Below are 13,191 nucleotides of genomic sequence, written 5' to 3' on the forward strand. Positions count from 1 at the left end.
CTGGCCAATCATCTCATGTGTTTCAAAACAATGTCGGTTTCTTTTGGTTTTTGGTGGGTTTTGGTGGTTTTTGGTTTTGTTTTTTTTGTTTGTTTTTTGGGTTTTTTTCCCAACTACTTAACATAGACTTACTGCAAGAAAATTTGAGAAGTCTTGAGGTAAATGACTGTATTTGTTATTGTCATTATGTACAGACTAATATTTTGCAGTTACCGGCTTTCATCATTAACGGAGCTACACTTGCACTCTAATTAGCTGCAGGGGGAGACACTTTTCCAAGTTTTCTAAGCACCTAAATTTTATTGTACTTCTTTCTATATTTTATATGAGTAACAAAATGTACTTTGTACTTTTGTATCACTAAGCCTCATCTGCCTTAGCAGAAACAGGGGCAGCTCCTGGACTGTAAAATTAAGAATTACATATCAAACCTTTCATTTTGTTTTCCCTCATATTTAACCAGCACAAAGCCTACTTTGCATGCATTCTTTTCAATTCCAGTAGGCCTTAGAAATCATACCGCTGAATATTTAAGAAAACCCCTAACCAACGCCACACCACTTAATGAAACATGAGCAATACACAGATGCATCCCAGATATAACAAATGATGTCTTGGTGTATTTTCTTTTTAAACCTTCCCCCCTGTATCAGGAGGAAAAGGATGAGTCTCCTAATACTCTCCGAGGATCAAAGTTTATTTCTTTAAAAAAGTATTTGTATCGAGTTCTGTCTCAATTTTTTTCCAGTAAAACTAAAGATATCCAAAAGAAATAAATACGCGTTACTTTTTACATTTTTTAGGAAAGTCATCATTATAGGGCGCATACTCTACACCGCGAACTTACAACGTTCTCTTTTAGGTCGTTAATATAATAATAACAATATACTCCCGACAGCACGTCTAATGCCACGGAACCGCTTAAGCACTATATTAAAGGCTGTTTCCCCTAACTTTTCGCGGCTTTGGTCCTTTAGCACACTCTCCCGGGAGGCGTTTGGAACCCAGCGCCGGGCGGAAGCAGGGCAGGGGCTGCCCGGGCCGGGGCCCCGGCGCCTGGGGCCGGGATCGCCTCACGGCCCGAGGGAGCGCGGCGGGCCCGGGCAGGGCGCGGCCCCTCCGCCAGCCCGGGCACGGCAGCGGGGCCCCTGGGCCACCCGGGGCTCCCGGCGCTGCCGCTGCCTCCTCCCGGCCCCGTCCGGCTCTGCGCCCTCAGCCCTCACCTTGAGCAGCGTGTCCGCCAGGTACACGGCGCACCAGCCGCCCAGCACGGTCACCACCACCGGCACCGGGATCATCGCGGGCCGCGCCGCGCCTCAGCGGGGCAGCCCCGGAACCCAACCTGCCCGGAACCTTTCTCCGACGGGCTCTACTGCCCGGGCGGACGCTTCCGGGCAACGCGTCGAACGAGGGCAGGTGGCGGCATGACGTCACGGGCCGGGGAGCGGGGCAGCGTTCCGGGCGTTGGGGCCGGGCGCGTGCGCAGTGGGGGCGGGAGGGGAGAGGGGCGGGGCCGGCTGAGGGCGGGGCGGGCTGAGGGCGGGGCCGGCTGAGGGCAGGGCGGGCTGAGGGCGGGGCGGGATGAGGGGCGGAGCGGAGCCGGCTGAGGGCAGGGCGGGCTGAGGGCGGGGCGGGATGAGGGGCGGAGCGGAGCCGGCTGAGGGCAGGGCGGGATGAGGGCAGGGCGGAATGAGGGGCGGGGCCGGCTGAGGGCGGGGCCGGTTGAGGGCGGGCGGTTCCTCCTCCTCTGGCCAAATTCACCTCAGCTGCGGCCTCTGGGGAGCTCTTCGGGGAGGCTCCGCTGGCACCGATCCGGAAGTTGCGCTGGAGAGTAAGAGCTGTTTGTGGTGGCAAGATCAAAGCGCATTGTGGAAACACTTCAGTAACGACAAAATAACAGGATTCCCTTTAACCACTGACGTTTTGTCAGGAATTTAGCATCGAGCTCGCTGCACAGCAAAATCATTTTATGAGGCTGCCTGTGAGAATGGCTTAAGCAAATGCTTCCTGGGCCCCGTGTTTCCTGCCCAGGCCGCTGTCAGTGCTCATTCTCCGACTGTGTGTCTGTATTAGGTCTGGCTGACGTGGAGCTCATTTTCTCACGGCAGCTTCACTGCTTTGCGTGGTGCCTTCAAAGGTCTTGGTGACACCAAGGTTTGACGAGGCATCAACACTGTCCAACATTCTCCCCATCACTGGCTGGGGGTGGGCAAAATCCTGTGGGAGGATACAAGTGGGACAGCTGACCCAAATAAACCAAAGGCATATTCCATACCATGTGGCATTAGATATAAAAAGTAAGCAAAGGAGGAGGAAGCATTTGTTATTTACAGTGTTTGACCTCCATAGCAAGTGAGAGAAAACAGCCGTGGGCAGCCTCTCACCATTGGCATTTGCGGGTGCAGAGCAGGAATTGAACTAGTAGTGGATGCTGGCTTTTGCTTGTTCTGTTTGCTCAATTCCTCTGTCTTTCATCTCAACTCAGGGATTGTTTTCCCCTTACATTTAGAATTTCTATCATTCTAACAACCCTACGTTTTGATGTAAGCTGTCCATGTTGACTGATGGTTGAAAATTCAAGTTGTTCCATAGACCAACATGAACTTAATACAAATACACAGACTATGAACCTGTGGTGCTTTCCAGAAGCAGTGGTGGAGAATTGTATTCAAACAGTTGAGAACACAAGTACCTTTAGTAGTGTCATACCCTTACTGAAGTAAAGCAAACTAAAATGGACATGTTCAAATGAACTAGTTGGTGACCAGGTTTTGTAAAATTTTTGTATTTTTGCTTCTACATTCATACCATAAAAATACAGACTTGGATTTTGTTGATTTTTCATAGAAATTGGAAGTGCAACTATAGAAGGAATGAAAATAAAATACGCTGTCTATATTTTACTGCTGAAAAGTTTACCTCAAGAAAACAAATAAAAATAAGAATTTTCTAGAGTGCAGAAGATGGATGTTCTGAGTGAACTGCCAGTCCCGGTGTTCCAACTTGAGTAACTTGAGTAGGTGTTTTGCCCATGGCAGAAGGGCAAAGTTTATCCTTGTTCCCATGGAATTAAGTTGTTGTGGACTGTAATGTGTTACACGGGGTGGTTTATTTTACAAATAGAAATATTCAGGATTAAAGATGTCAATTTAAAAATGGTTCAGGAGGTAGCACAGAGGCTGATACACATTTTACTCCTGCTTGGTTTTAGTTAGAGCCAGATGCAAAGCTGAAGCAGTGGCCAGAGCAGAACGCCCTGCAGTCACCACATGAGCGCACAGTGTCCACGTGCTGTTCCAGAGCAGTTCAACTGCCAGAGTGTCAAGAGTCACAGCTGAGGGGTGCATCAGGGAGGGCATGGCTGGACCTCAACAGGGCAGGTATCAAAGAATCTTGGAAAAGGTTAAACATTAATCATCATACAAGACTATCTATCATCATACAAGAGTATCTAAGTCCATGCAAAAAGTTTAGACAGAAGAAAAATACTCTCATAAGCAACTACTGATTAAAGAAAATTTATCAAGTAAATACCAAATAGAATCTGCTAGTAATATAGTAATTAAGACTTTATCAAATTCACTTAGTGATTTAGTATCAAAGGCATCTTTTTCTAGGCATGGTAAATATATTTATCTTGATATTAGTTAACAATACGTCTAATAATTAATCTCTTCAACTTTGATCTCTTATTGTAGTAGATATGTGATTATTCAGATATTACCATAGAAGACACATAGCAAAATATAAGTAAAACTATCCTGAACAGCACTGTCAAAACTCCTTATATTAGAGGGGTTTGCAGGGCTTCAGGGAAATTGAACTAATTGCAGTTAATCACAGACTCAGACCTAAAATCAGCTAAGATGTTGATTTTGTCGAGGAGAGGTTGTAAAATTTGCTGGTTTGAAGACCCTACAATCAGAACATGAATTGATTGGATAAGTGTTTGAGTCTCAGGGAAAAAAAATTGGGGGTTTAGATATGTTCTGAGTAGTCTTCATCTCTAGGTTGTTTGGCATAGGGATTAGCTAAGGACAGGAAAGGACTGCTGGGATAAAATGTGATCCTCCAAGTGTTTATGTGCCACTGTAACTTAAAGTGAAGGGGTGCTTTTGCAGAGTACAGGAATGTTTCCAGAATGAGCCTCCAAGCCTACCTGAGAATTTAAAGTACGGACCAGAATGCATGAAAGAAGAAATCTATGGGAAAAATGAAATAGAGGGTCCATTAAGCACTTCTGTAGGCTAGGAGATTGCTGCTGGAGGAAATAAAGAGATCAGAATAAAGAAGAAATCTGAGACACAAGAGGAGACATACAGAGACTGGCACACTACAGAAATGTGTGTAGCATTGGTTGTAAAAGTATGAAGGAAAATATGTTTTCATTACCTTATTAATGTTGTATAAAAAAAGCTCAATATAGAAGAGAAACTCAGGTAGTGGGAATTATGGAAATAGGTTATATGTGTGATATTTTAAACTGGAATCAAAACAAGAAAATTTAAAAAATCCATTTTTGCTTAAAACAGACAAGATCAGAATGTTACACTATTTTACTGGCTTGGGTGTTTTTTATGTTTCAATTACAGTATAAAACAGTATTTATTTAAATAGAAATGAGGTCAAAGTACTCTGTTAAGGTTCACAATTTGTTTGCAGTATTTAATCTGATTACCAAAAGTACTTGTTGGAAAGGTGGGATTTTGATTCTTAAAATCAAATTTGTTTTAAGTCACTATTCACATGAAAACATAGGTAAAGGAAAAGCACAAGTGTTTGTAGAAATATGTCTTTGCTTGATTATTCTGCAGAAAACAATAGTTGTACATGCTTTTTCACCGGTTGTCTCACAGTGTTGATCTATAACAAAACAAATGATAGGTTTTTCTTATTTGCTGTCAGTTTTCAGCATTTACTCATCTGTGTTAACTCTGTTAGGCAAATCTCAGCTGGAATTCTATCTAAAAAAGGGTCCTCCAAAGCTGTTGCATTCCATGGAGAAATAAGTATCAGACTTTAAAGAAAAGCAAAGGAAATGGAGAAATTTAGGAGATGTGGCTTGAATATTATTCTAGAATACAGTTCCATAAAAATATTAGTTTCAGGCTTATGCCACCCATTTTTAGATTATAGTCTTGCTTGCATCCTCTGTAATCATTTAGAAGTTATACATGAAGAAAAGATACTGGAGAACAGCTATTCAGCATTAGCTTTTATGTTGGGAGCCCTTTACAACTTTAAAAGTCTATCCATAAAAGTGAGTTTACCAAAATTATAGGAAGTAAAGGACTTAGTGAAGGAGGAGACCATAAAAGGGCATAATATCAAACAATTGTTTCAAGGCTTGAGGGATTTTATTTTTTTTTTTTAATTTAAATTATCTGTGAAGTCCTTATGGACACAATCCCCTATTCTACTGCAGAATGCAAAATAAATGGAATAGTTTCAGTCTAACAGGTATTGTTTCATGCCTACTGTAGCCTGAAATAAATGCACATGATAGCATTAGACCTATCAACTTTGAACCCCAAAACCTGTAGGGCAGCCTTAAACCCTAGGGAAAGAAATACCCGTAGCATAAGCAAGTCAAAGTGAGTTTGAGATAAGGTAGTCTGTAGTTCATCATTTTGTAGGCTGTTAAAGCCTGAAGCATTACTCTTCATAGAAGCATAGATTGGGTTGGGTTGGGAGGGGCCTTAAGCCATCTGGTTCCAATCCCCCACCATGGGCAGGGCCACCTTCCCCCAGACCAGGTTGCTCAGGACCCCATCCAGTCTGGATTCATCTGAGCATATGTGATCCTTGGCTGTTCGGAGCAATAGGAGTGTCTTGCACAGGGTGAACCAGTGAGGATATCCCCAGAACTGTCGACTTGGACTGCTGTCCTGGGTTGATTATGATGTTAAATTGTATCCCCATTCGTCCACCTAACCCAGACACAGGTTTTGTATTCTTAAAATTTCATCGAAGAGTAAAAGTGAGTGGAAAAAGAAGCACCGAGTCTGTTATCAGAGACTGTACTTGCTCCCCCCCGCATCGGGAGTTTTGACTACAGCACAGACAGACAACAAGAGACAGATCGCCTTGGCTTTCCATCTAGCCAGAGCAGAGAGGTCTTCCTGGACTGTTTTCTTTCCCTTTTTCTGAAACAAATCGAACCTGCTTTGGACTGGGGACTCGGGGGAGCACCGGGAGCTTGCACCCGTGGACTACCGGGAGCCCAGCCTGGGCAGCGGCATTTTCCAGCGCCAGAGGGACTGATAACAGAGCAAACACCCACAGGAAAGAGACCCTCTGAAGTTTGTCATCCTTTCTGAACGGCGAGAGGTTTTGTAATTTGATATCATTCATTTTTGTGCTGGGTAGTGCTGTACCTGTAAAAGAAACAGTTTTTTTCCACTTCTCTCAGAGAAAATCTCTTCCCGAACCGGTTGGGGGGTGGGAGAAAAGGGCCACGTGGGTTTGCTTCCCGGGGGGAGCCCCACTAGAAGTCTTCTGCCAAATTTGCCCTAAACCAGGACAACTGCACAGATGGCTGAAGCAGCTCCTGAATCGGAGCATGGCACTCAGTTAAACCAGCACTGGTTTTGTTGTACCTCAAGGACAGAGGGGAGCAGCTTTGTGATTACACAGCACTGCACACAGTGGATAAATGAATTTAAACTGGTGTCCCAGTACTACAAATATGCTCTGCCCTTTGACAGCCAGAGCACCTGTGAACTATCCATGGCGAAACTGTGGGTTTGCCTTACATAGACCACTTTGTGTCAGGAGCCTAAGCTAACATTTCCTTTCTTACTAGTAAAAAAAAAATAGTTTGAGGGTTGGCTGCAATAAAACGGGGAACATCTCCATGGATATCTCTAGTCAGAGTACGGTCAGTACCTCACCAAAAGCTGGTGGGCACAGGAAACACACAGTAGACTGCAGTTTTTGAAAGTAATTTCCAAGACAAATTATTTTCAAGCTTCACTTTTAGCTCCAGATCTTGAGAACTGAACTGTACTTTAAAGAGCTTGTGTTGCACAGCCAGAGGAGATGGAGTGAAACAGCTTAATGTAATTTATTCTTCCAGGTTTTTTTTATCCTTGAATAGAAGATACTGCCTGTCCACAACTCTAATTCATATGAGTGTAAAGTAAGACGTGAAGATTTAAAAAATTACTTCATGTAATATACTAAGAGAAGCACTTTTTGATGCTGGAGATTTGGTATTATATTGGAAAACATCCTTGCCCAATGGAGCAGCTGGAGACTTGTCTTTCTGTGCCAAGACTGAATTATTTTGGCAATTTTTCTCTGAACATTGCAATATTTGTATGGCAGGAGGTCACAGATAATTGAAGAATGTTTCTGTAGCAGATTTGATTCAATAAAAATAAGGTTTAATAGAGATCATGTTTGACTACTTGATAGATAGGTATGACGAGTAGATTTATTCATCTCTTCACCATGGAAAGCCTTCATTCTTAATGGCCCTATTGTTTCAGAACATTGAAGGTGTGACAAGGTAAGGATTTTTTCCTTATGACTTTGAGAAGTAAGGTAAGTGTTCTGATATTGATTCAAACTTTAAAAATCTTCACACCCATGATTTAACAATCTTCATCTTTATTTTCTACTCAGCAGGTACAAACCAAAGATAGCAACTGAAAAAATCACATACAATTCAGCAGGTTGGTGCAGTTGTCTTTGAGAATGGTAACTTTTCATCTAAAGGCATTAATTTATTTATAATGTCCTTGAAATTCTGCTTCCTCCAGCCCATTTCCTCATTTTGGTTGTTGTGTTTTTCTACCAGACAGATTTTTCTTATCTCAAATATGTATTTCTTTCCTCTCGATATGCCATTCAGATAAGAAATCAGCAGAATTTAGTCATCGTTCTCTTTGTTAGACTTGAGATGATTGTGCTCACACAGGGGCCATAACTGCAATTTTTTTGTCATCACAACAGATAAATAAATTATTATTTTTTTTTATCACAACAGAGAAATAAATTACTTTCTGTGGTGCTGAGTCCCAAGTCCTCTGGTATATCTGTACCTAGTTCTCATATATATCTCTGGGTTGAGTCAACAGCAAAATTCCTTGCTGCAGTCAGGTAATGTCTTAATCTGACAAGATCTAATAGTGCACAGCTGATATGATCAGCTGATGGGCATGGCCATCATCAAAGTAAGTGTGTGATATGATTGAAAAGGATAGTACATGCTTACTTGAATTATCATGATTTGTGAAAGTAGTTAGTAGTCTGTCTGTTGAAAGTTTCAACAGTGAGTTAATCAGTTCCTGTTTTCTCAAAATCACTTGCAGAGAACAGTGCAGTGTCATGTTTTTTGTTTCTTTTCCAAATAATTCTGAGTCATTACAGTAGAGAGAATGTTTACAAAAACCAGCATGTAATTTAAATTTCTTATTCAAAATATGCCATTAAACTTGCTCTTTCTTATGCTACCAGCTTTGCCAGATATACTGGTTGAAATTTACCAGTAGAAAAGTGGAAACAAATTTGTTGCATCATCATCGTCATCACCATTTTTCAGTTACCAAAAACATCTGGGTATAAATAAAGAAATTTTATACAATACCAAGGAACAGATAATATGGCTTTTGGATAATAATGGTCAAAGCTATGATGTTCTAGAATTTGTATGGGTTATATTCATAAGGCAGTTTTCAGAACTTAATTTGTAGATGATGCTAACAACACTATTAATGATGCTGTAACTCTGAAATTCAGATTGAGGTCACTGTGAGCCTTTAATGAGACCATCTCCTTAATACAAGGCTAATTATTTCTCTATGGAACAGTCTGTGATAATAATCATCATGCTTTTCTATGGAAAAGAAAAAGAGCATGCAGGAGTTGAATTAATATTTAGTAGCCCAGAAATGCCACAGAAACAAAATCAGCTAATTTAGATATATTTTGTGTTGATTTCCTGCCTATTAGATAACAGCAAACATTTTTGCATGCTATTTTATGTCACTCATTATTTAAATAACTTGATGTTATTCTTGTTGGCATAGCTATACAAGTAAAAACTCAAGAGCAAGTGCTTGATTTTTTTCTTGATTTTAAGAAATAGAGATTGGGCAAAATGGAAAGACATGCAACCAGTAGATGATACTTCCTCAAACAATTTTTCTTCTGACAAAATTTCTGAGGTTTGATACTCTTTCTGCCACCTATGATTCAAAGGTGCTTTCTGTTAAAATGAAGCACAGGAATGGTTTGTGATGCCTTGTAAAATTGATAGCTCCACTGTATTTTAAATTTCTGTAGTTCTGTCTGGCTGCATGTGACATGGGTACCATTGCTAAAAGTCTCTGCCTTTCATCAAGTCTATGTGCCAGGTCATTATTACATGAATGCATCTTTACTAAGGGGAAAGAGCCCAAAAATACAAATAAAACCTGAGTGAGTTAGAATATGGGTGGTGCCTGGATTGGTGAAAGAATGGATTGGGGTTTTTTTCAGGATCCTCTGATAAATCTGTCTGATAGCAGATTTATCTTATTTTTTAATTTAATTTATTTATAAATTTTATATTTATAAATTCTTATTAATTTTATTTTATTTATTTTTCTTATTTTTCCATCTTAACCAGTAATTTCAGTGTGTTAGCTGAAGAGAATAGTTATACAAGTTACACTACAACTTTTGTTTGCATTAAAAAAATCATAAAAAAATTCAAATGAACAAAAAGGTAGGAATTAATTAGCCAAATACTTAATATCATGGACCCACTATTCTCTACCTGATAATAAACTGTAATTTATAGAGATAAGATGGAGACAGAAAAGCAAAGTTTTGCATTGCTAAAGATCTATAATATGTTACTACTGCGTGGTAATATAAAGGAAAACTCCAGAAATGTATTTTTTAACTTTTTACTTCCAAAAAGTCTTATTTCAAGTGAGCTGAGGTTGTGACTTCTTATGTGTGGATTTGCATTTTCAACTGTATTACACTGTTTACATTATACTAAAACCTTGGGGACTACAATAGAAAAATAAATTCTTTTGGGACACTCAGGGAAGTTCTATCTATGCTCATGAGGTTTCTCAAAAAAGCAAAACATTTACGTAAATGTATTAAGTAGTGACAGCTTTAAAAAACAATTCTGACATTATGCAGTGAAATATCTCAGTGGAGAAGTAAGACACATACACATTTCTGTTAACCATCAACTTCACTTTCAAAACTAGTAAGTTGTGCCAGAAAGCATATTAATTAGACAAGCTTCTAGCAATGCCACAAAAGTCTATTTTTAAACTATATTGGGTTTTTACACTTCAAATAAATGCATTTCTACTATATCTTGGATCTCTATACACGAGACATAATAATTTTATGCCATGTGTGTCAATGTACAGGGCCCTAACTTGCCAGACACTGAATCCATCATCTGAAATGCACATATGCCTCCTTATTTACTTTCTAATTCATCTGCTGCATGTACTTACCAGATGACTCTGCAAGTCGTGGGGCTATGCATCCCAGAAGTTATTCAAATGCAATGATACACTGCAAAATAATGCTAAGAGTGACTATTTGTCCCTTTAAAATCTACTCAGATCTGCATTTTCTGGTATTGATGATAAAATTTCACTCCTTTTATCCTCACAATTTAATACAATTCAGGTATGATAGTTACTGGGTGCTAGGTAGGTGGCAGACCCTTTTCTTGTTTACACATCGCTAAGACTATTAAATTACTTGTTACTGCTATGAAAATTTGTTGAAGGGAGTAGTGTTGAGCTGATATTTCTTAGGCATGTTTGCAAGGTAAAGAGATTATAAAATCTAAACAATGGCCGACCTTTGCTTAATTAATGACACATGGAAGAAAGAACTGTGTATTCAAGAGCTAGTTTGTAATATTACTATTGTAAGCTAAACTGAAATAATTTAATATACAGGACCATGTTACAAAAATATATTGCCTCTTCCATTGTCCTCTGGCACTTCTGTTGTAAATATGAACCTTCAGAAGGAGGTATGTAAAGTCACTTACCTGATTCTGGCTTTGTTTTATTGTGGTCTCAACCACCTGGAGGGCAGGGCATTCGACTGACGGCAGACTCCTCTATTCTAGCCAAAGAACAGCACTCTGAGCCCTCTTGGGAACTCCACCAGGTTTCAAGTGCAGTAGCCCTCTCATTCCTCAAAATTTTTGGCAACAGGCATAATCAGCCTTTCTGAGGAAAAGAGGTCTCCTTGGAACGAGCTGACTGCTGTGTACATCTATCAGTCCTGACTACACATACGCACGTCCTGGTTATGTGCCTAGTTCTGTGTCGTCCAGCTTCTTGTGGCTGCTTGGGAAGGGGGTGGCTGGAAATAGTCAGCAAGCTCCCAGAGCAATTCATCAGCTTTATCAGCTACCAGATGACATTTTTGGGAAAGAGGGCAGGGGAGAGTGAGTCACAGACTTAATGAAGCAGCCTGCTTGGTCACCTTCCTCTTTGAGATATTTGAAATTAAAAGGGTCAAATGAGTTAAAGTCAAGGGAGATCCTTGACAGTTGTTTCCATAATGACACTGCTTTTGTCACCATTATTGTTGTGGGTCTGGCAGGGATCAGGTACAGCAGAGGAGTGAGGTAGAGGAAAATTCATTCTTATGAAGATGCACAGATGACCAGGAATCTGCACTTCTACAAGTGGAAACCTGAGGATGTGCCCCACACATGACTTGTTGTGAGATCTCCATCAGTAGCCCTCACTAAGACATACTCCAGCCAGCACAAGCACAACCATGCAGTGTTTTACTTCCCTTGTGAGCTATAACAACTCTCTCTCACACACACAAACACACACACACGTGCTCCTCCTTTGGCTTTTCTTCATCCCCATGCCTGCAGGCTCAGCAGCTGGTGGCTGTGGCCTCGCATGCTCAGGAGCCCTCCCCTGTGAGCATGGCTGTCCTGCAGAGGAAAGGCTCTGCCGACACCCGGGGGCAGCTGCTGTGTGAGTTTGCTCCCAAAGCAGCAGCAATAGGGTCACATTCCTGTGTCATTCACCTCCCCTAGATAGTTCCTCCGAGGTGACTTCTTCATAATTACGTCTCCATAATTATTTCCTTCTCGGGTGTGGCGTAGGGAGCCACACACTGCCCCAAATGCCATGGGAGGAGTTCTGTGTTACCTACTACCGCTGTATACCCGGCACTTGGGAAAAGCCTGGAATGACAGGGAGAGGGGGGGAAGGAAAAGGACCTAAAGGTGTGTTCCTTCAACACCTCCTGCTTGACAGTTGAGCCCTGCTTTTACCATGGTCAAGTGTCACAGGGGACCAAGTTACAGGGTGAATCAAACTCTATATTTAGGAAGAACAACTGGAAGCTATGACAGGAATTCCCTTTTACACTTTGCTTCTCTGCTGAGTCCCACTCCAGCCTGGAGCAGCACTCAGTGCCGTCCAGGCTGAAAGCATCGGAGCTATTTCAGACACATTAAAAGGGTCACAGGCAATACCTCAGCTGGTTAGAAGAAGGTACCTCTTTCAGCATCAAAAGGAGGTGTGCATACTCACTTGACGGTTTGGAACTTTTTTTATATAAGTAAATAAGTTAGCTAATCTTGAAGGGGTCAATTAAAATCTTGAAAGACCCTCATGAAAACTCTTTAGTAATTGCTGTGAGTTTACTACAATAGTAGTGGGTTTCTGCCTATTTTAATGTCTCATGCAGTGTATCAGAGTATTCAGAGCAGATTGTTATTGCTTCATAGTCTGTGGGGATCTAAAGATTTAAAACAAAGTCACTTGAATACCTCATGACTCATAAGAAGTGTGTATGAGTTTGAGTATCATAGTACAGAGGCAGATGGTTATTGTTTTCATATATATTATAATATGTTTATTATAGTTAGGGAAATATTACATTATAATTTTGATGTAAAAGAGCTTTCTCTCACTAAGCTTAACAGGCAACTGTAGAGAAGATTATTGTATATGTATTAGGGAAAAATGTGACCACATTTGTCTAGAGCTTGTAGTAAGTTTTCATGTAACAGGCTGAAAGCTGCAGAGTAGGGGTTTCTCTTCTTTCATTTTACTGGCTGGGTCTCACAATCGTGCAGTTCCTGTAAAGCCTTTTAATAAGATAATACACTGCAGTTCTGTCTGCAAAATGCCCGTTGCGCTTGATGCCGTGCATACAGTGGGGGGAGAGGGCAGC

General features: G+C 41.0%; 2 protein-coding genes across 8 annotated transcripts in view; one reads left to right on the plus strand and one right to left on the minus strand.

The window, feature by feature from the left end:
• MBTPS2 (membrane bound transcription factor peptidase, site 2) overlaps positions 1–11,331 on the minus strand; it is a 50,420-nt gene extending 39,089 nt beyond the window's left edge. For 3 of the 4 annotated variants that reach the window (XM_058847846.1, XM_058847855.1, XM_058847873.1), the window contains exon 1: positions 1,224–1,417. In XM_058847846.1, coding sequence (XP_058703829.1) covers positions 1,224–1,298 — 75 coding nt within the window. In that variant the 5' untranslated portion in view covers positions 1,299–1,417. Of the gene's footprint in view, positions 1–1,223; positions 1,418–10,475; positions 10,537–11,026 lie in introns of those variants that run through there. The other variant, XM_058847864.1, reaches the window with a different exon arrangement.
• A 1,042-nt stretch (positions 11,332–12,373) lies between these two features.
• Positions 12,374–13,191, plus strand: part of SMPX (small muscle protein X-linked) — a 40,210-nt gene continuing 39,392 nt past the window's right edge. For 3 of the 4 annotated variants that reach the window (XM_058829222.1, XM_058829225.1, XM_058829224.1), the window contains exon 1: positions 12,374–12,531. The gene's annotated coding sequence lies outside the window, so the exon portion shown is untranslated. Of the gene's footprint in view, positions 12,552–13,191 lie in introns of all 4 variants that reach the window. The other variant, XM_058829223.1, reaches the window with a different exon arrangement.

Source organism: Poecile atricapillus, chromosome 1 (genome assembly GCF_030490865.1).
Source record: "Poecile atricapillus isolate bPoeAtr1 chromosome 1, bPoeAtr1.hap1, whole genome shotgun sequence".
Taxonomy (NCBI): Eukaryota; Metazoa; Chordata; class Aves; order Passeriformes; family Paridae; genus Poecile; species Poecile atricapillus.